General features: G+C 43.2%; 1 protein-coding gene across 3 annotated transcripts in view; it reads left to right on the top strand.

Annotated features, from left to right (window-relative positions):
* Positions 1-5,938: 5,938 nt before the first annotated feature.
* Qser1 (glutamine and serine rich 1) overlaps positions 5,939-23,468 on the top strand; it is a 70,616-nt gene continuing 53,086 nt past the window's right edge. The window contains exon 1 of one of the 3 annotated variants that reach the window (XR_012909685.1): positions 5,939-6,227. Coding sequence is in view for 2 of the 3 variants with exons in the window: in XM_075961610.1 (XP_075817725.1) it covers positions 6,061-6,227 (167 nt within the window). In the remaining variant the exon portion in view is untranslated. The remainder of the gene's footprint in view (positions 6,228-23,468) is intronic. The other 2 variants (XM_075961610.1, XM_075961609.1) reach the window with 2 other exon arrangements.

Genomic DNA, 23,468 nt, shown 5'->3' with positions numbered 1-23,468 from the left:
GAAACAAAAACTCCTCAAGGTCTAGAGAGAGCTAGGCACGTGCTTTTGACATCTTAAAGCTCATTCCCAGTGACACACCTCCTCCAACAACGCCATACCTTCTAATCCTTTCTAAAACTGCTGACCAAGCATTCAAATATATGACTTAACATTCCAAGCTACCAAACCCATAAAGTTCCAGCTAGACCTGTCAGTCACCTGGTGAAGAGATCATGCCTGATCCACTCTCTCCAGTGTTAAAGTGATAGGAAGAATAATGACCCCTTTACATGGATACTGTACTATGAATCCCTTACCCTGTCTCTAGCACAGGTATGTGGAGCTATTACCATATGGCTCTGCTAGGGTCTGCCCACGTTTCTGTGTCCTAACTCTGAAATGTGTTAACATTTCCTCCCCTTCCCTCTTTAATCTCTCTCCCCTTCCTGCCCCATGCTGGTTATGCCTGGAAATTCTTTCCCAGATACTCCGAATTTTCTCACTCTTTTTCTCTGAAGTTGTTCCCTGTCTCCACTTCCACCATGTGGCTACTTACAAACTATGCAGTTTTCTCTTCCTTCTCCTCCTCCAGGCAGCTGCTGAGATCTACAGCTCACTGCCTAAGGGTTTGTTTTCAACTTTAATGAGGTCATTTCCAAGCTTCCTTCTAAATCTGTTCCATAAATTCTTTAATTATGAGTAAGACCTTTGTGAGGGCACCCCAGTTCCCCAAGATACATATGACAACCCAGGAAGGGCTCCCAAAATTTCCAGGTGCCAATTGATAGGAAGGGCTGGAGAAAGTTAGTGCTAAGACATCCAGCGAATTAAAAGCAACCTGTCTTAGTCAGAGTTCTACTGCTGTGAAGAGATACCATGACAACGGCAACTCTTAAAAAGGAAAACTTTACATTGGGGCCGACTTCCAGTTCAGAGGTTTAGCCCACTATTGTCATGGCATGAAGCATGGTGGCATGCGGTTGGACATGGTGTTGCAGAGGTAGCTTGGAGTTCTAACTAAGCAGGCACAGAAAGCAGTGGGCCAGGCTTAGGGTTCTGAGAACTTAAAGCCTGCTCCCAATTACATGCTTCAGCTAACATGGCCACACCTACTCCAACAAGGCCTTACCTCCCAGCCCTTACCAGGTAGTGCCACAAAACGTTCAAATATATCAGCCTGTGGGGACCATTCCTATTCAAATTACCATATAACCCTTGAGTTGAAGGAATCCCTGATCTGTGACTGGGAAGTGGTGGGCAGTTATACAAGCAATAGCAATGCAGTACTAGTGTTACTATAATAGAAATCAGCGCTATGTGGTGGTTTACACCTGTAACTCTAACACGTGAGAGACAGAGGCAGGGAAATTGCCAGGAGCTCCTTAGGTCACAGTGTTATGGATTTGCTGCAGGTCCCCGGCAGCTTGCTGCAGGGTCGAGACCAGCGGCAGGTCCACAAACCAAGGTGGCTGGACCCCTGGGCATCCCCAAAGGCTAGCCATGTGGGTGGCAGGTGGGCAAGGGGCAGATAGATAGGCACACCATACAGATGGGTTTGTTGCAAGCTGCCGGGGTCCCAAGCAGGGACGATGCACGAGACCATGCGGCAGGCTCCCTGTGACCACGGCAGAGAGAGACAGATAGGCACACCATGTAAGGTAAAGTTAGATATTTATTAGATGGGTTATAAAGGGGAAGGAAAAAGGAGAGAAGGGGGAGAGAGAGAGAGACAAAGAAAAAGAGAAAGCAAAGGAGAGAGGCTGCCTCTTCGAGAGAGGGGACAGGAAGAAAGAGAGTCAGGGTCTCTGAGCCTGCAAGCAGGAAGGGAGTGGGCATAGCTTGTCTCTTAAAGGGACAGAATAATCATTACACACAGAAACCCCTAAAAATGGCCGAGGTGCCTATTAACCCATCAGAGTGGACACTAGTCTGCTCTCCAGGCATACTCAGTGCCTAAGGCTCCTCCCAGCATCACTCGGTGCCTGAGGCTCCTCCCAGCTCTCCCAGCATCACTCAGTGCCTGAGGCTCCTCCCAGCATCACTCGGTGCCTGAGGCTCCTCCCAGCTCTCCCAGCATCACTCAGTGCCTGAGGCTCCTCCCAGAACTTCTCAACCTGCCCCCTACCCTAAATGTCTTTCTCCCAGGGACTGGGCTTCTGTTCTCTTTCTCTCCTCCCCACTCCCAAGTCATTTTCGCTACAGTGGCCTTGAGGGCTCTTGGCCCCGAGAGCCTCTCTTAGTTGGCGGCTCCTCTCTTGCTCTCCCTCCCCACTCTCTTCTCATGGTCTGGTTTAGTCTGCCAGCCATATGCAGCCTGGACTCTTCCCTCTGCCTGCTTTCTCCCTTATAGTTATAATAAAAATCTACCCCATACTTTAGGAGTATGGGGTAGATTTTTATTCCTCCTTTTATTTTGAAAGACCCTACAGACCCCCTCCTCAAAACCCGCAGCTAGCATGCTCCCGGGGGAACGTCCTGTTTGCTTAAAAAAAAAAAATTCTCCGGATCAGCAGCCAGCCTGCTCTCGTAAGAACATCCCATGTGCTTGAGAGAGCAGGATGTCTATGAGATAGGAAGATTGCAAGGCAGGATATCGATAAGATAGGACATCCAACAAAGCAGGTTGACTGGAAAAACAGGATATCTATAAGATAGGAACAGGATGACTGTTGCCAGACATCCATGCTGAGAGAGGAAACCATTCATGCCCCCCCCCCCCGCCTCATTCCGATAACCACGCTTTTGCTTCTGTAAACTTGCTTTTTGCTCTTCCCTATAAAAAGCCCACCCTCCAGTTGGCAGGCATGCAAGTCTTCCAAGAGATCTTGCCGCCCGCAGGTACCTGTGTCTACTCAATAAACCTCTTGCTAATTGCATCCTGTGGTTTGGTCTAGGAGTGTCCTGGTTCTGGGGTCTTCATCATCGGAGGAAAGGTCCTCTCTGAGGGTCTTTCAATTTCAGTTTTTATTCAGACCTATAGCACATAGTGAGTTCCAGACAAGCCTGAGGTGCATAACAAAACTTATGTCAACGAAACAACCAGCCAATCAATCAACAGAACACATAGTAGACATTAAAATAAAGCACCATAGGACAACTTAATCTAAGCAACTGATTTTGCCTGGAGGAGTTGGGGAACCATAACAGAAGATTTATCATTTCAAATGAGTTTTTTAAAAATGATTTATTATGTATACAGTATTCTGCCTGCATGTATGCCTACAGGCCAGAAGAGGGCACCAGATTCATTGTAGATGGTTGGAAGCCACTGTGTGGTTGCTGGGAATTGAACTCAGTATCTCTGGAAGAGCAGCTATCTCTCCAGCACTCAGATGAGTTTTTAATGAGTTAACGAGCAGGTGTTTAATAGGCAAGAAAAAGGGGGTGCGGGATTTTTTTTTAATATCTGCTTTTCAAGCCTGGGGAGGTTAAAAGTACTGGCTACTCTTCCGGAGGACCTGGCTTGATTCCCAGTACCTACATGGCAGTTCACAACTGGCTGTAACTCCAGTTCCAGGTGATCTGACAGCCTCTTCTGGCCTCTGCTGGCACCTGGCATGCACATAGTGCACAGACACACATGCAGGCAAAACACCCATACACGTAAGATAATAAAATACCTTATTTTTAAAAAAGCAAATAAAAACTCTACTTTGCCGTATTTATTTTTAATTATTTTGCAGTGCTGGGTATTCAAACCCAGGGCTCATACTAGATGAGATTCTATCTGTGAGCTATACCACACCACACACACACACCGGCTTATCTTATTTAAAACATGAACAACAATTGTTATTCTAAACTTTTGATCCTTCTTGGAACAGGTTTGATTAGGCATGATTTGAAGCAGACGAGAAAAATTTGCAGTTGTGAGACTCCATCTTTAGTAAAGACATCCTTCTGAAGATCATCGATTCATTCAGAATGCATTTAAAATTCAGTTGTACAGCTCTTTTCCTTCTCTCCTCTTTCTTGCTCTTTCTTTCTTCCTTCCCTCTACCCCCCTTTTAATAAAAATTCACATTCAATCTAAAAAATTTCAATTGTACATAGCTTTATAAGTTTAAAAGATTTGCTTACTTGTATCAGAATATCACATTGTACCTTATACATGTATATAATTATATCATATTAAAATATTCAGTGATGATATTCATAGACATCTAACAGTTGAGAATAAACTTGTCTTGATTTTGGGTTAGAAAAAATGTTAATCACAGGCAAAGAAACATACGATGATAGGAGCATCATTTAAAATACTAAAAATTTCCTTGGCATCTCTTCTCTGATTTATGTGGCATTAACAAACTACATAATGTTGCAAGAAACTATAAAGATTTTATTGGCACTTGTTTGGGTTTTGCCAGTGAACTCACCCTGAGTACCTGTTGTGGGTATCTCAAAATGAGTTCCGTAAAACATTTTACAGCATGCCACTCCATTTCCTACATTTTCCACAGAGACAAAAATTTAGCGCTCACAACTTTTAAACGTAACAGCTAGGTGTGAAAACTTGTCTCATTTAGACTCCAGCTCTCAGGGCTGGTGGAAGAGAAGGTTGTAAAGGTACTTCTCAGCGGGTTCTGAGATTTGGCAAATTCCTTCCCCCAAGGAAACCACTTTTCAAAGGTACCCTCGGTAAGTGCTTACTAGATTAACATAAAACTGGAAAGGTCACGTGTGTCCACACCTTCGAATTCACTTGTAAATAACCACTACTTTCTCTGCTTCCCTACCCGCGAGCCAGGCTCCTGGCGTCACAGGTGCAGTAGGGCTTACAACTAAAGACTGCAGAGAAACAAAGGACGTAGGCGCCAGAGGGAAAACAAAATCAGTCTGGGAAGGAAGAGCAGATCTAAAACCAGATACTACTGAAGTCACCGAGATAAGTGTGTTAACTTCTTTAGGTCTTCCGCTACGCCTGTCCGATTTGCTTAAACCTCGGTGTTAGTCTTTATCTTGAGGGATAGATCTCTTTGCTAAGCACATGATAGGTGTTAAGCCAATATGGATTTTAAAAGAGAGGTAGACATTAAATCCAAGCTTCACGGTTACTTTTAACTTTCAATTTTTGGCTCTCTAGCCAAACGACTTCTTATGATCCCTGAATTTCATTACTCACAAGGAGAAAGAGCTTTAATAGGCACACCCTCTAAGTCATTAAATTACCCACACCACACAGCTTGGAAGTCAGATAAGGCAATGTTTGGGTAGAGTCCTGCAGAGATTACAAATCTTGAGCAGAAAACCCCAACACAGTGCATAGTGAGTTCAAATGTGTTGTAATTAAAGTCATCCAGATGGTAGTTGGATTAATCAGTGATGCGGCAGTATTTATCTTGGGATACAAAATTCTGAACTCCAGAGTGAGAAAATCCCCAAGGTGGGGGTGGAGACAGTTAATAAGCACCCCTGGGAAAGGCCCATTCAGCGAGGGCTGGAAAATTCGTTTGAATTTGAATCAATTTGAATAGAAATCTCCCCCAGGAAGCAGGAATAGGGAACCAGATCCTCTAAGCCCAGCAAACTTTGGGCAGGAAGCGAGTACTGCAAAGCAGCAGCCAGTCGTCTGCGGTTTGGGGCGCAGAGAAAGCAATCACGGGAATTGAGTGTTTGTGCTCCTTCAAAGAACCCCGGAGGGTAGAGTAACGAACTCCAGGCGTAGCGTTGGCAAGCCTTTCCCGCTCCGCACCCACGCGGGTGCTCGAGGGCGTAGGCCTCGTCTCCACCGCCAGGGCATCCACGGAGCAGCCCTCGTCCGGCCGGCCCCCGAGTCCGCTGCCCAGAGCGCGGGGCGCCGAGGGGGCGGGGCGATGAGCGGGCGGAGGGCGCGGGAGGTGCATCCTGGGAAATCCAACAACATGGGGCGCCTGGGCTGCGGGCGCTCTGGCCGCCGCGAGTCCCGGCCGCAGGCGCCGCCGTTCGCCTGACGTCCGAGCCGAGGCCCCGCCAGCCGCAGCCCGGTTCCTCCCGCCAGCCTCCCCGCCCCCCTCGGCCGGCCGCGCCATGTGAGGGGCCGCTCCCGCCGCCGCCTCTTCCTCCCCGCGCCTCCCGCCCGCCCCCGCCGCCTCAGACCCCGCCATGGACGCGCACTACGCGCCGGCGGGCTTCGCCGAGCCTCCCGCGCCCCCCGCCAGCGCCGCCACGCAGCAGCCCGCCGCCGCCCCCGCCTGGGCCTACGAAGCCCGGGTCCCGACCGCCGCCTCCAGCCCCGGCTGCAGCGGAAGCAGCCCCAGCCTCAAGGCCAGGTAGAGAGGGTGGGCTCGGGGTCTCACTGGGCCAGGAAAGGCCGCGGAGGCGCCGGGGCCTGTACCACCCCTCTCGGGGCCCGGGCCGGGTGGGGACTTTCGGGGAGCCTTTCATTGCTCTCAGGAGAGCCGGTGGACGACTCCTGGCGGGTGGTCCGGGCTGGGTGGGGGCAAAAGGGGCAGGATTCGCGCCTGGGGCGGGTCGGAGCGGGAGGCTGAAGGGAAGGTGGGGTGGGAGAGGAGGGGCTCAGTCATCCCTCGGTGGTGGATTCCCACTTGGTGAAGTTTAGGTGAACTCGGTTTCTGGGGAACCGGACTGACTCAGGGGGGAGGCCTAGCGGGGCATCGTAGAGCTCCGGGCAGTGACATTCCATTGTATTGGAACCTGGGTGGCCGATGATGTGTTGGGGGCCTTGACGTTGTAAAGATGGGGGCGATGGCGGGGACGAGGCGCGGGACCGTGTTGCTGACACTGGGGGACCTGGGGTGGCTGGTCTGCAAGGGAACCCCCAGGGCGGGACGCGAACGCTGAGCAGGGGCTGGGTGACATATGTTTGCAGTGGTGGCTCTGTTCCACGCGTTCAAAGTTGCTCTTGGGTTTCCTCTCCTTTTAACAACGGCAGGAAGTCACGAATCCCTCTCTTCTGTCTTATGCGGGAGGGTGACTGACTGTTGGGAAGCATTGAGGGCTGGTGGTCAGAGAAGGCTCTAAAGGTCGAAGACCCAAAAATACGTTTCTCCATCTCGGCTTCATTTTATAGCGCGGGCGTTCAAGCGTCTTTGCTCCAGCATGGCCCAAGGACCCCAAAATGTGGGCTCCTGTTTGATATTTAAGTTTGCGGGAAATGTGTAGTACCACACTTTGAAATGGTCCCGTTCGAATAAGTGGAAGGCGTGGTCTAGTGTGGAGGTTTTGGGTGCCGGGTATTTTTAAAGCCGCCTCCCTTGAACAATACTGAATCTGGTAGGTGCCGCTTCTAATCCAAGAACAGGGGAATCCTGCCTTGCTAATTAACGACTTCATCCTCAGCTACCAACAGGGAGCTTCGAAGCCTCTATGAGCTCGCCAGGTTTCTAAATCATTTTGACGACACGAGTGAACTTTTTGTTTCACTCTACACAGTATTCTAATTGTCTTTATTTTTATGAAAATGCTGCTTTCGTGATTTAGAATAGATGTGTAAAGAGTAGCTGGTCTTTGTCTTAGATTGTATCTTGGAATTATTCTGAAAGAATGAGACAAATCATGCTTCAACAAAAGGATAACAAACCTCAGAAAATCTTAGCCCTTTTGTTTGAAAAAGCCAGGATTTTTAACAGAGTGATTTTCCAGTTTTGAGCTAAATGGTGATATGCTGAGGTCTTTTAGAAATAACTCATAGTTTTGTGTTCTATGTAACTAAGCCATTTTGAAGGATTTTAGTACGGGTATTTGAACCTTGATTATTTTTGGTGCTAGGTTTTTTTTTTAATCATTTTACATAGAACATTTTCATTGTCTATAACAATTTACAAATTAACTTTCTCTTCAGTGAACAGCAATGATGTGCAACGTGCGGCATTTCTTAGCTCAAGTAAAAAACTGTTCTATTAGGCAAATAACACAGAAATGCTGCCTACTTATTGTCTGTTATTTCTTTGAGCAGAATACCTCCTAGGCAAGAAACAAAAACTGGCTGGTCATATTTTTCAAATGTTATCAGAGTAACCCAGAACGACTCCCCAAGCCTGTTTGAAAGCAAGTTTAAAAGACTTTTGTTATTATTTTTTAGATGTTAGTAGTACTTAAATGCAAACCCCTTCCTATTGCTTTAAAACATTTTTGGAGGGTTGTGGTCAGTTAAATTATAGCCTACAAAAAGCAGGCTTTCCCCCTCCCCCACAAAACCTGCTTTGTTAACATGTTGTGTTAGGATCAGGCCATCTGTACAGGGCTGCTCACACTTCAAATTACTTTTCTTCAAATCAGGCAAATGTCCTCTTTGATTTCAGTTACACCAGAAGTACTGTATCTGTAATGTGCTTTCAGAGTCCTTAAAATATCAGGAAGCTTAATCATATTTTTACAATGTTTTAAAAAGTGAATGTTTTTGTTTCCTTTTGTGCAGTTTCATTAGTGCTCACAAGTGAACACTAGCTGTGATGATGTGACATGGATATTTATCCAAAAAGAATTAGCTTGTCTGCCACCTTATTTCCTGTACTTATTCAGAAACTGACAGATGGTAATGGCATTCACTTTACTGACATGGGATTTAACATCCTACTTTATGTCTTCCTCCTAAAAATGCGTTTTCATGACTCAGTATGAAGGTGCCTGGGAAATCATGAGTTTGAAACAATATTTTCTTTGATACAGCAGCTCCATTGGATTTTTTTAAATTTTGGGGTTTTTTTTTTTTTTTTTTTTGTGTGTGTGTGTGTGTGTGTGTGTGTGTTTGTTTTTGTTTTTTGACTACTGTTCTTGACTTTTTGAGACAAAGCTGTCCTGGAACTCACTGTGTAGACCAGGCTGGTCTCAAACTCACAAAGATCTGCCTGCTTCTGCCTCCTGAGTGCTAGGATTAAAAGTGTGCACCACCACTGCTGGAACTCCAGGTTTTTTGTTTTTGTTTAAAAAAATGTATGGAGAGGATTTTGAACCCTAAATGTTTCTAAAGTAACATTTGATAACTACTTGTGTATTTTGGCAATAGGTCTTATACATTTCGGGTTGTTTGTGCCCCTCAGTTTCAGAAACCAAATGAACATATCCTTTGCCTATCGTCACGACCTTTTGGGGGTTGTTTGCTTTTGTGTTTTCAATGGTCAATATGGATGCTTTAAGGGAGAATAAGTTGAAGGGGGTAAGAAAAAGTCTAATCTGCCTTTAAATTAGGGAGCTTTGTAAACCATGTAAGTGAAAGATAGGAGCTTGTATCAGCCCAGAATGGAGACGAGGAGTGAAGATGTATTTAACAGCAGCAAGGCTAGACAGGCATGGAAACCTATAATCCTAGTAGAAAGGAGGTTTGTTCTGAGTTCAAGGCCAGCCTGGTTTACAATGTCTCAGCCCCACAAAAGGCAATAAGGTTTGGTGACAACACACAGAACTCCTGGGTTTCTGTACTGAGCTACTAGATGGCTAGAGGTGTGGACAAAGATGAGTCTGTAAGGAGAAATAGAGGTGAGATGGGTGTGAAACATGAGCTCATCATTAAATGACCTTTACATATTCAAGTAAAAGGTCAGAGAGGTAGTGGAATACGTGACTAGGTTCTCACAGGAGGTTTGAACTGAAAACAAATAAGGTCATCTCCTTTGAGATGGCATTTAAAAACACATCAGTCCTGGGCTTTGAGTAAACAAGAGGGATTAGTTAGAAGAGGAATTAAAAACTAGTCAAGAACAAGGAAAAGCTCTGCGCCAGAGATGATGAAGGAGAACCAGGAAAGTGCAATGCAATTGAAAGAATGTTCAGTCTATAGCAAAAGGACAGTGAAATAGGATATTGGTGTTTGTTTGCTAGATCAAATCATGAAAACTAATTTAACTGTCCTGTGAGTGAGTGGTGCCATTAGACTCACCATGCAGCATCACAGTATAACCGCTAAACAGACAGTCAAAACTCAGTGCCCAAGATTAAATCTCAGCCTCATCACCTAGAAGCTTTGTGACTGCAGATGTGTCTGTGCCTTAGTTTCCTTGTCCATAAAAGGAAAATGGAAAGAATACATACTCTAGGCTGGACAGATGGCTCAGCAGCGAAGGGCATTTGCTACTCTTGCAGAGGACCCAAGTTTGACTCAGTTCTCACCACCACCCACATGGCTGCTCACAGATCTGTAATTCTAGTTCCAGGAGATTTTGATGCTCTTCTCTGGGGGCACCGTACATCCATGTGATGCAGGTAAAACACTCATACACATAAAACTGTATTTTAGAAAAACCTGTTGCAAAGGATTTTTGTATAAAACAAATAATTATGTGTGGCTTAGATCAGTGGCTAGTACAAATTAATTGCTCATGAAATAAATGGCATCAATAGCACTAATACTGTTTCCATGAGTTAATAGTTTTTAACTCTAATAGCAGAAAGTTTGATTGAAATAACCTTTTGTTAATTTGGGATTGTCTTTTCTTATAAATTGTGCTCTTGTAAGAGCTTTTGAAAACTTGAAGGACCCTCTAGCTTTAAGAGTTTAGTCTGAACAGTCGAGAGACAGAGCCAGCCTGGTCTACAGAACACGTTCCAGAACAACCAGGGCTACACAGGGAAACCTTAAGACTCATTCAGAGGCTGGCCATGTAGTTCAGTGAGTAGCTCACTTGCCTAGCATGCTGTAGGCCTTGGGTTTAATCCCCAGTACCACATAAAAACTTCAAATGGTGACTTTGTGTGGGGTAAGGTGGGAGTTGCAGTGAATAGTATAGGTGTATCTCAGTCCCCTTTCACCCTGTAGCAGGGACCAAGGTGAAGGGTTTGGATGTTTGTAGTTATTTCAGTATAAGGATATGGGCCACTGCTTGCCTTCATATTTCCTTGCTGTGTTCTCTGGAGTGAGTACTAAAGTATGTCTGCCATAGCGTACATGTTTGGTATCTGAGTACCTGATAGATGTGAAGTAATGTCGCCTTTATTGTCAAATATATTTCTTTAGTGAAAGCTCAATAAATAAGTAGCATGCATTTATTCATTCATTAAATTGTACCAAGTATCTGAGTTCAAAATATTAGACCAAGTTCTACAGGGTACTGCAGAAATAGGAAAGACACTATCCTGCCTCTTTAAAAAGCTTGTGATTTACAAGGGTGACAGGGTAATTAATATACTTGTTACTTCTCCGCTTCACTTTCTAAATCCTGGTGTGAGCCGGGCCTTAGAGGTCCATCCTTCTCTCTCCGCTCACTCAAGTTCAACTTGATATGAATGAGTTGACATTCAAAATTATATCTTTATTTCTGTACCTGGTGCCTGACACATCTTCATGTGGATATCAAATAGGCGTTTCGAACATAGTAATTCTAAAGATGATTATCTTTTCTATCTTAGTAAATGCTGTTACTGTTTACTATAATCTCCACAGAAGCTGTTGTAGTTTTTTCCTGTTGCTTTCTTTGCTTCTACTTTAGGCCCTCTAAATTTTGTTCTAATTATTTGTTGTGTGTGTGTGTGTGTGTGTGTTTTGCCTGCATGTATGTCTAAGCACCAGGTGCATGCACTGCTCTTACAGATCGGAAGAGGTCTAGGATCCCTTAGTTACAGATGGTTGTGAGTCATCATATGGGTACTGGGAATTAAACCCAGGTCTTCTAAAATAGCAGCCACTGCTTTTAACCTCTGAGCCATCTCTTCAGCCCCATTCCACATTTTGTTAGTCTGTCAGTGTGTGAAGTCTCTGGTTAAGTGTGTCATTGTAGGAGGGAGACTATACAAAGGTATGTTTCATTGTGGGGGCTCACCAGCGTTATACTACCATGGAGTGAGCACTATATTTTAGGAGCTTTAGAATTTATTCTCTGTAAAGATTAGGACATTTTAGAGAAGGATGATGGTGTGAATGAGTTGGCTTTTGTTTTTAACAGTTTATTTTTATTTATGTGTATATATCTCTGCAAATGTATGCCACTTGTGTGAGTGCTGGACCATGAACTCTAGTCCTCTGGAAGAGCAGCAAGTGCTCTTAAGTTGGAGCTGTCTTTCCAGCCTCAACCCCCACTCCCACCAAATTTAAACAAATCCTGCTGGGTGTCTCTGTCTCTGTCTCTCTCTCTCTCTCTCTCTCTTCCTTCCTTTCTGTCTTTCTTTCCAACACTTCCATTTACTTTGAAGTATTTGTTCTTAGATGGCAAGACCAGAGAAGTGTGAATTCAGTAGTTTTAGAGTCAGTAAGGAAATTTCAGAGATAAAAGATTTTAGTGAGTGAAGTGTTTATTCTCAGCCCTTAACTGAAAACTATAGTATTTACTAAGTGACAGATGTCAGTGCACTGGCCTAATAATTTTAGTATGTGTGTTTGCTTGCATACCTGGTACCCTCAGAGACCTGAAAAGGGTGTTGGATCCCCTGGAGTTGGAGTTACAGATGATTGTGAACTGCCATGTGGGTACTGGGAATTGAACATGGATCCTCTGGAAGAACAGCCAGTGTTCTCAACCACTGAGTCATTTCTCTAACTCCCATGAGTTGATTTAATAGGATTAAATTGGCAGTTAATTGCAGAATTGTTTAGAATTAGCAGAAGTAGGAAACCGGTTTTGAGAAGAGAGGCAGTGTACCACATCAGTCAAGAGGGAGGTGATAGAGATATATAATGATGCATAATGGGTTAGTGAGCCAACTCCATCTGTAAATGTGCTCTCTCTTGTAAGCTTGGTGACCAGAGTTCAATCTCCAAAGCTCTCCAAAGTTGGTTGGCAGGAGAGAACAGACTCCATTAAGTTGTCCTCTGACATGTGTGTCCCATGGTATGTTTGCCTCTTCTACAATAAAAATCAGAAGAAAAAAGAGTCAATGAATAAAGAGACAAAAAGATAAAATCACCTGGATGGCTGGCAACATACATAATAAAGGATAAAGAAGGGTACATTTTAAAGCTGGGTAACTAGAAAAAATGGTGCAGTGAACAAAGAAATTTTACTACACTTAATGTTTTTATTAATTTGAGAATTTCATGCTGTATTTTGATCATACTCATGCACCTTCTCTTGCTGTTGGGGTTTCTGTCCTGCCCAGTTCCCACAATCCTTAAGTCCCAAAGGAATCACACAGAGGTCTACATTAGTTATTAAACTGATTGGCCCATTAGCTCAGGCTTCTTATTAACTCTTATAACTTATATTAGCCCATTATTCTTGTCTATGCTACCCACGTGGCTCAGTACCTTATTCAATGAGGCAGTCACATCTTACTTCTGTGGCTGGGTCACAACTGTGGACCCAAGCTTTCTTCTTCCCAGAATTCTCCTGTTCTTGTCATCCCACCTCTACTTCCTGCCTGGTTGTCCCACCTATACTTCCTGCCTGGCTCTGGCCAATCAGCGTTTATTTAAAATATTGACAGGATAGAGACCATTGTCCCACAGCATTCTCCAGCCCTATTTTTTAAGATAGGGTCTTACTATATAGACTAGTTAGCCTTGAATTCTCTATATAAACCAACTGACCTTGGTTACATACTGAAAGAGATCCAATTATACTCACAGATTTCCAATTGCTGAAATTGCAGGGGCCCCTTTTATTTTTCCAAAGGTATATGTATTTTTAATGTGTGTGGGTGTTTTGCCTGCATGTACCGTATATATGTACTGCTTGTGGAGGCGGAAGAGAGCATACCCCAGAACTGGAGTTACTGGAAACTGAACCTGGGTCATCTGGAAGAGCAGCCTGTGTTTTAATACTGAACCATCTTTCCAGCCTCACCACCATTGGTTTTGTTTTGTTTGTTTTTGTTTTTCCCTCGAGGTAGGGTTTCTCTGTATAACAACTCTGGCTGTCCTGGAACTCTGTTCCAGACTGGCCTCCAGCCCTTAGAAATCTGCCTACCTCTTCCTTACAAGTGCTGGGATTAAAGTATGCACCACCACTGCCCGTCCACCATTGTTGTTGTTTTTTTTTAAGTGACAGAAATTGCTCACAGGTTTGTCAGTATTTAATGTGTTTTGTGTGTGTTATAAAAATGTTTGTATTCATGTCATTGTGCGCTTACATGTGTGCATGCTTACCTGTGCGAACATGGAGGCTAGGGTAACTGGTGACTTCCTGTCACTCTCACTCTACCTTAGTCACTGAACCTGGAGCTCACAGTTCAACTCTCTGACTGGCCAGTGAATCTTAGGGTATGCTTCTTACAATGCTGACGTAACAGATGCATACCACCACGCTTGACTTTTTTAAATGTATTCTGGGAATCCAAATTCAGCTTCTCATGTTTGAATGCCAAGTACTTTACCAACTGAGCCATCTCCCTAGCCCGCCAACTGTTTTGAACTATGTATGCATTTTGTAAACATATGCTGATTGACTTTTATCTGTAAATGCTGTACAACTCTTGTAGCATTAAAGATTTGGTGGCAATTAATGTACACACACACACACACACACAAAAGTCTTTGTTCCTAGCTAGTCATAGTTATGATTCTAGCATGCTCAGGTCAGGAGGAGCTTAAGTTCCAGAGCTCTGTGGGGAAACTTTGTCTTAGGGAACAAAATGAAAGTTTTGTGGGGTTTTTGTTTGTGTGTTTAATTTGAGATGGAGAGTATTTAGCTCAGGCTGAATTCACTCTGGCTATGTAGCTGAGAATGACCTTGAACCTCTTGATCCTTCTTCCACTTCCCAAGTGTTGGGATCACTCACGTGTGCTACCACGCATCTGGCAAAAGAATTTATTGAGCTTAATTTAATTCCCTAGCTGCTAGGAAGTCAGAGGGGCAGTTAAGTGAGAACATTTTCTCTTTGAGGAAATAGCTAAGGAAGCAGCATGTGCAATGGCTTAAGGCAAGGAGTTTGACAGTTACCTTCCCTGGTACAATCTTAGTAGTGTTCCTGCAGAGTCACCTGAAGGATTTGCTGAAAATACCGGCTGCTGGCCCAGACTTTCTGAGTCAGTACATGTGGGATACAGCCCTATAATTCCTAAATTCCTAGGTCATTCTATTTAAGGACCACACTGAGAACACTAATGTGGATCTTATCTCTCTTGGCAGCTTGGTTAAGTTAGAGCTATCTCTTCACAGAGCTTTCTTGACCACCAAGTCTAGTTTTAATTATATGTAGGTATCTTCCTGTGGCTATGTGATTGCAGATGCTATAAGAGGTGTCAAAAACCATAGTAGCTAGAGCACAAAAAGTTGTAATCCTCCTAATTTGAGTGCTTGGAACCAACAGGTCCTCTGGGAGAGCAGCAAGAGCAGCAAAGTCTGAATCATCTCTCCTGCCTCCCCTCCCCCCTTTTAAATAGAACCCTTATTTACTTTGAACTGTATGCTTAGCTGACAAGGAGTGAGTTTGGGGGTTTATATAGACAAAGGATGCTCAGAGATAAGGTCTTAGGAGGTGACAGTTTCAGCTTTAGCTAAGAGCTGATAACAGGTATTAGATTCCAGGTGTTGTACACTACTCTAATAATTTTTGTGTGTATAATCTCAGCTCCTCTCACTGTGCAATAGATATTATTGTTAACCCATTTTACAATGATACTGAAGCATAGAGAAGTTAGCTCTCTTAAGACCATAATGTTAAGTGACAGAAGCAGTATTTGAACTTTGGGTGTGGGAGAATATGTTAATCACAAGGTGTTTTAGTTCTCCGGGGAAATTCCTTTTGTGAGGTGGAAGATATAGCATAAAGCAGAACTGTTAAATTAAGTAAAAAGTAAAAACGAATGGTAGGGATGGAAGACTTTAAAGAAGGGGCTTTGGAGCGTAGCATCTGTGCTGAGAGACAGGCTGTACTCCCGTTTGTTTAAAAGAACTGGGATTACTTTTCCTAGAGCATACTTTTGGTAAAAGATTTTAGACTAAGACCATCGGTTTCTACCAAATTGAACAACTTGCCATAATATGTGGAAAATACAGAAATACTAAAGTATGTCATTTTAAGTACCTTTCAGTATACAGTTTTCTATTAATTTTTTTCTCAGTTTACTATGGAACCTTCACAGATGCTGCCTTATCTTCTTATTTTTAACTGGATACACAGGTTTTTCACTATGTGTATTAATTACTTGTTGCTGTGATAAAATACTTTAAAAGGCATTTTAAGGAAGCATTTGTTTTGGGTTATGGTCAAGACTATCAGGGAAGATCTGGTGGCAGAAGCACATGGAGGCTAGATACATTGCATCCACAGTTGGGAATGTATTCATTCTTAGACCCTACCCCACAGAAAGGTACTACTCATAAACAGGGTGGATGTTCCCTGTGGTGATAACTTTGTTTGTGTTTTATCAAATAATTAAAGCTTGCCTGAAGATCAGAGTGCAGAGCTAAGCCACTAGAGGTCAGGGAGTAGTGGCACACACCTTTAATCCCAGGACTCAGGAAATAGACAGATGGATCTCTGTTAGTTCTAGGCCACCCTGAGCTATAGGAAATTGAGCCACTCTAAAAGAGAAACAGCCAAGTGATGGTGGCTCATGCCTTTCATCCCAACCCTGAAGAGGTGGAGACAGGAAGAGATATGGCTGGGTGGAAAGAGGAATATAAAGCTGAAGGAGACCAAACCAGATGCAGTCTGCAGATCTAGTCTGAGGATGCAGTCTGAGGTTTGGTAGAGAGACATTCAGTCTGAGGATTTGTAGAGACAGGTTCACCTCTTTAGTCTGAGCACTGGTAGAGGCAAGAACTCTCTAGTGACTGCTCTGCTTCTCTGATCCTTCAGCTTTCATCCCTGATAGCTGACTCAAACTTTTTATTATTAAAACGAATTAGAATTCATGCTGCATCTTCCTATCTTGATTGTTCTAGATAATCCCTCACAGACATACTCAGAAATTTGTGTTAAATTTGATTTGATTCAAAAATCTCATCAAATTGACAATGAAGTGGACCATTAGAATTCTGCCCCTTGACAACTTTTGAACATCACTTTTAAGTTATGACTTACCACTCTATATACCTATAGGCTCATCACCATCTCATTGAAAAATGAATTCAGTCTAACTTCAAAAGTGCCATGGTATTTAACAGTTCCAACATTGTTTAAAAATCCAAAGTCCAGATCTTATCTGAGATTCAAGGCACTCTTAACTGTGAGTGCCTATAAACTAAAAAAGGTACACTCTACTGACATAAACATTCTCATTCCAATAAGGAAGAACAGGGCACAGTAAGAATTGTGGGATCAAAGCAAGACCAAAATCCAGCCAGGAAAAAAGTGGATCCTGCAACTAAACTATAAATTTTGAAGGCATGTGCTAGCTTTCCATTACTGTGACAGAATACCTAATATAACAGCATATTAATTTATAAGAAAAATTTATTCTGGCTCATGATTTTAGTTCATGATAGCTAAACTTTTACCTTGGGCCTGGGATGCCACAAAACTTCATAGCAGGAAATGTGGTAGATTCAAAGCCACTCCTTGATAGAAAGTAAAACTTGGGGGGGGGGGGAGTCAAGTTCCATTATGCCCTTCCAAGGGGACATCCCCATGGACATAATTTCTTGAAGGCTCCTCTCCCTTGAAAATACCAGGGGCTGAGGGAAGGCTTTGCAGTTAAAAGGCACTGTTGCTCTTGCATAGGACCCAGGTTTGGTTCCCAACACCCACATTGTGCTCACAACCATCCTATAATTCTAGTCCCAGGCCCTCTTTTGACCTCCCCAGGCACGCAGATATGTAGATAGACACATGCAAGTAAAACACTCATATACATTGTGGTGGTTTGAATGAAAACGGCCTCCATAGGCGCATAGGGAATGGCATAGGAGGTGTGACTTTGTTGGAGCAGTTATGACCTTGTTGCAGGAAGTGTGTCACTGTTGGGGCAGTCTTTGATGTTTCCTATGCTCAAGATACTCGCCGGTTGCCCATATATCAATGTGTAGCCAGCTGTGGTGAAATATTTGTATACTGTGTGAAGATTTATTGTTGTGGTTGGTTTAGTAAAGAGCTCAACAGCCAATAGCTAGGCAGGAGGTATGGGCAGTACTTCTGGGCAGAAAGAAGTAAGAGGAGATAATCAAGGTGCACAGAAGATGCTTGGAGACGCGGAGAGGAAACAGGAGGTGCAAGATGGAAGAGAGGTAATGCCATGTGTTAGAACCTAGATTAATATAAATGGGTTAATTTAAATTATAAGAGCTAGTTAGGAACAAACCTAAACTATAGGCCAAGCTTTCATAATTACTAAGAAGTCTCTGTGATATTTGGGAACTGACTGGTGGGACAGAAAAGGACTTGTTACAGCTAGTATCATGACTGCCTGCACATCACCATGCTCCCACCATGATGATAATGGACTAAACCTGAAATGGTAAGCCGCCACTTCAGTTAAATGTTGTGGTGTCTCCTCACAGCAATAGAAACCGTAACCGTATACATAAAATATAAAATCTGATATTTTTATTTTTTGTTTTTGAAAGCAGGGTTTCTCTATAATAGCCCTGGCTGTCCTGGAACTTGCTTTGTAGACCAGGCTGGCCTTGTACTCACAGAGATCCACCTGCCTCTGCCTCCCAAGCACTAGGATTAAAGGTGTGCACCACCACTGCCCAGCTCTATAATTCTTTTTTTTTTTTAATCAAATGGTGAGGTGGGAGTCTCACTTCTAGCCCTGGATGGCCTTGAACTCACAAGAGATCATCCTGCCTCTGCTTCCCAAGTGCTGGGGTTCAAGTACTCAACAACCATGCCCAGCTTAATATTTTTACACTTTTTATATGTATGTGTATGGATAGATATGTTTGTCACAGTACTTGTGTGATCAGAGAATAACTTGGAAGAAATGTCTCTTACTTGCTGAGCCATCTCTCTGGTCCTGATTATCTTTTCTATTGTAGCTACAGTACCTTGTAATTACATATATTTGTTGATTAAAGAAAAAATGTGTGCTTCTCTACTATGAACTTGTTTTATTATATTTTGTAGACTAAACGGTTGTATGTTGTCTAGTCTAATATTTTATGGCAGAAATCTTGTGTGTACCTTATACTAGTATGTTTTACATGTGTAGTGTATATTGAATAAATACATAAGTTCTTGAGTTAAAATTTTCCTTTAGAAAGAATTTTGAGTATAACTAAATGAGTATATAAGAAATATTTTATAGCTGCACTTCAGTCTAGGAGTTGTGTGTGTGTGTGTGTGTATATATATATTTAAAGCATTTTTCCCTTTTTAAGGTTTATTTATTTGTGTGTGTGTGTGTACACATTTGTACCCTCAAAAGACAGAAGGAGGGGTGTCTCCTGGAACTGGAGTTATAAGCCACCTTTGTCAGGGTCTCTGAAAGAACAGTATACCACCTTTTTTCTTCCTCCTCCTCCTCTTCCTCCTCTTCTTCCTCCTCCTTCTCCCCCCCCCCCAACTGGTGTGAAGGTTTTGCAGTTGAGGTTGCAGTTGTGGTTGCAGTTGTGGGTGCTGGGAATTGTGCTCTCTTAACCACTTGAACTCTCTCTCCAGCCGCAGCAGTATACACTTTGGACCACTGACTCATCTCTTCAATTTTCCCCTCCCCCTGTGCTTTATTTTCAAATTTTTACAGAGAGAGAGAGAGAGAGAGAGAGAGAGAGAGAGAGAGAGAGAGAGAACACGAACCTCCTTGTATATGTGCACCACATGTCACCTGATGTAATTTGATAGGCATTGAACCCAGGTCCACTACAACTGCTGAACCATCTCCTCCCTTTCAGCGTGCGTGCGTGCGTGCGTGCGTCTGTCTGTCTTTTGTGGTAGTTCTTTCCTTCTACCATATGAGTCTCAGAGATCAAACTGGCAGTAGGTGCCTTTACTCACTGAGCCTTCTTGCTGGCCTTATAAGAGGTTGGGTTTTTGTTGTTGTTGTTGTTGTTTTCCTCGAGACAGGGGTTCTCTGTAGCTTTGGAGCCTGTCCTGATACTGTGTAGACCAGGCTGGTCTTGAACTCACAGAGATCTGCCTGCCTCTGCTCCCGAGTGCTGGGATTAAAGGTGCGCACACCACCGCTTGGTACCTCATAAGAGTTTTTAAACAAAGAAATTTAAGATCAAAACTAAATAGAAGCCGGGAGGTGGTGGCACACACCTTTAATCACAGCACTCGGGAGGCAGATGCAGGTGGATCCATGTGAGCTCGAGGCCATCAGGTCTACAGAGCAAGGTCCAGGATGGCCAGAGCTGTTACAAGAGAAACCCTGTCCCCCCCCCCCCCCCCCCCCCGCCAAACAAACAAAAAAACCTGTGAATGGTGGCTTGTTTTCTTTAAATAGAATAAACATGATCCCTCTAATGTTTCCATACTGTCTCTCTATGTAGACCAGATAGATGGTTTAGAACTTATAGGCGGCAGTGGCACACACCTTTGATCCAAGCCCTGAGAAGGCAGAGGCAGGCGGATCCCTGTAAGTTCGAAACCAGCCTCGTCTACAAGTTCCAGGAGAGGCTCCAAAGCCTACAGAAATCAACCTGTCTCTGCCTCCTGAGTGTGAGGATTAAAGCTGTGTGCCACCAATGCTTTGCACTTTAATGATACCTTAAGTAGAAATAAGAAAAGGTGAGACTTTAGTTTGAACTCAGAAAACATCTCTGAGTGTGGAAATTATTATGGTTGAACATAGTTGTATCTTGCAAGTAAATTTATCTCATAACCTCTGCTCAGTCTGCTTGTCATGTACCATGCTTGATCATTTTCATGTACTTAACATGTCTTCAGTAAGCACCTAAGTTGGTAATGATCCAACTTCCATGTTTTGCTATTTTGAGTCTTCTTTCCCTGTAAGTTCCTTTGGCCAATAGCTCTCAGTTGTACTCTGAATGAGTGTAGTTGTTTGTCCTCAGAATTCCCTGTTTCAGTTTGCTAGATTTTTGCTTTGAGGCCTTCATATATATGGTTTCATCTCTTAGGATACTTCTTTATCAATAAGACTTGGGAGTCAAAGGCTGGGGTGAAAACCTGCTAGCTCAGAGAGGTTGAGTAGCAACTAACTGACCTTCTCTCTTTGTCAGCATCTTCAAAAGAGAGCATCCTTGTGCTCCACCAAAACAAAAGAACCCACGCCACACTAAGTCCCTCCCTACTTCTTCCTGTGCATCTCTCTACTGACTTACAGATAATCTTTGAAACTATGAATACTTTCTGTCAACTAAGTGCTAACACGGCTTTCTGACCCGAGCTTAATTTTATTTATTTAATGCAAACTCAAACTCGGGGTTTACAGTGTGATCAAATATCCCACAACATTTACTCTCACAACATCCTGGCAGGGCCAGGATATATTTTATAGTTGAGGAAATGAAAGCTTGTGTGGTTAGCCTCAAGTCACAGAATTTGTCTAGGCTGCTCCCTGAGACACAGATAGTGACTGCACAGAGTAGACCAAGTAGTTGATCCTGTAGTTGATGGAACCAGATGCAGAGATCCACAGTCAAGCACCAGACTGAGCTCCAGGAATCCCTTTGAAGAGAGGGAGGATGAAATACATGAACAAAGGTGTAACACCTGATTCTGTGTTACCCTCTTGGTACAGTTGGCGTGCCACTCACTGTACCATATGCGAGCCGGGCAAAGGCCTGGAGATTGAAAGAACACACAAGAGACCTGGGTCATTCAAAAAGGAGATCAATGCCGTTTATTCAAACTTAGGGGAAACCTTAAATACTAAGCTGCTGCACAGTGGAATACTCTGTCTACCTTGTGTGTGCCTGGTGTCCATAGAAGCCAGAGGAAGGTGTCAGAAACCCTGGGTACCTGGAATTACAAATTGTGAGCACCTCTGTGCATGCTGGGAACAGAACCCTGGTCCTCTGCAGGAACAGCAAGTGTTAACCACTTAGCTGTCTCTCCAGTCCCAAATTTTATACTGAAAAGTATTATAGAGAGAATGTTTGTCTTAATTGAAAACATTAGAACTAAAAGGAGCTTTGGGCCTTAGAGCAGAGAACTAGTGCTCTAGAAGGCCATGGGCTCTGCTCAGAGTTGCAGTGGCAGCTGTGGAATCAGGACCGAGACTTGAGCTCCTGACTGCATTCCCGGGTTTTTATCTTCCTCAGCCATGGAAAGACGATATTGCCAAGGCTTAAGAGAAATGAACTTTAAAGAAAATGTTGTTCTTTGTATTCTAGTTTCCAGTGGCTAAATTCTTTAACACAAAGAGAACAAAGTGACATAATTCTTAGAACAAAATCATTCATTGATTGCTTAAGAAACTTAACACTTGTATGCGAGTTCTAGCTTGTTATCTAGGATTAAACACATTTCACAGGACTTTTGAGTAATTGATTTTTAAACTTGGAATGTGCTTTATTCCTTAAGCATTATAAACATAGGGTTAGGCTACTAAGGGATGGCTTAGCAGATAAAGATGCTTGCTGTACAATCCTGAATTCAATTCCAGAGCCCGTTTAAAGGCATAGGGAAGTTGTAGAGAACAAAATTCACAGATGTTGTCCTTTGACCTCCACTTAAGTACTGTGGCATGTGCATCCCCATCACAATAGTCATTCATTAATGGAACTTAGTGTTCTCGGTTTGCCTAATTGGATTAAAACTTTAGGGAAAGATTATACTTAAAACAGGGTAAAGAGTGGCAATTAAATAATGGTTTTGGTTTTGAGGAGAAAAATTTATTTTTAAGTTTAAATGACAGCAACTAAAGAAAGATGGTAGTTTCTCATTCAAGGTTTTGGGTCCCTCTCATCCATTATTGTGTGGTCTAGGTGGACTTAATCAACACAGACTTAATTGTAAATGCTTGGTTGATAGCTCAGGCTTGTTACGAGCTAACCTTTTATTTAAATTCACCCATATTTCTTATCTATCCTCATGGCTTATTACCTCATTTTCTGTATGTCCTGCTTCCTCTTCATCTGGCCGGTGCCTCCTGACCCGGCCCTTCTTCTTTCCAGAATTCTCTCTGCCTGGAAAATCCTAGCTGTCAGTCAATCAACTGCTAAACCAATTTGAGTGACAAATTTTTACAGTGTACAAGAGGACCATTCCACAGCAGTGTGTAATGGAGATGGAGGACACATCTCTTTGTACATTTTCTAGGGCTCAGCTCAAGGTAAAGTTTACAGAGGAGGTGGAGGTAATAAAGGTCTTAGGAAAGGCTATATGGAACCTTAAATACACGTACATTTTTTCATAAGCTGATCCAAATTCAGTAATTAGAAACAGTATCTGTGTTCTGAAGAATTTTTTTCACTCTATAGTTGAGAAAAAACAAATTGGCCATTGTTTAAAACTACTAGGAGTGGTATTTTTTCTGTGGTGTCTCCTCAGCCATTGGCTGTCAGAAACTCCCTGAAGTGGACTATGAATGAAAGCTTCTTACGTTCTGTGAGAAGTGAGCACATGGCCATAGGAGTGACAGCTGATGCTCTGGGTGAAGAGTGGAAGGTTGTATCATCTGGATCGTTGTGGGAATGACAGACTTCGTTTCCCACGAAGCAAGGGGTTTTGACCTACAGCACAGTGTGCCTGCTGTTGAATAAGGGGCATTCTTGTTATAAGACCAAGGAGAACTGGAGAGAGGAAGCACAAATCTGTTTGAGGATGCATTGTGGATGCCAATCTGAGTGTTCTCAACTTGGTTATTATTTTAAAAAAAAAAAGGAAGCTGG

This window comes from Microtus pennsylvanicus, chromosome 2 (genome assembly GCF_037038515.1).
Source record: "Microtus pennsylvanicus isolate mMicPen1 chromosome 2, mMicPen1.hap1, whole genome shotgun sequence".
Classification (NCBI taxonomy): Eukaryota; Metazoa; Chordata; class Mammalia; order Rodentia; family Cricetidae; genus Microtus; species Microtus pennsylvanicus.
This window is presented reverse-complemented; position numbering and strand designations above follow the sequence as displayed.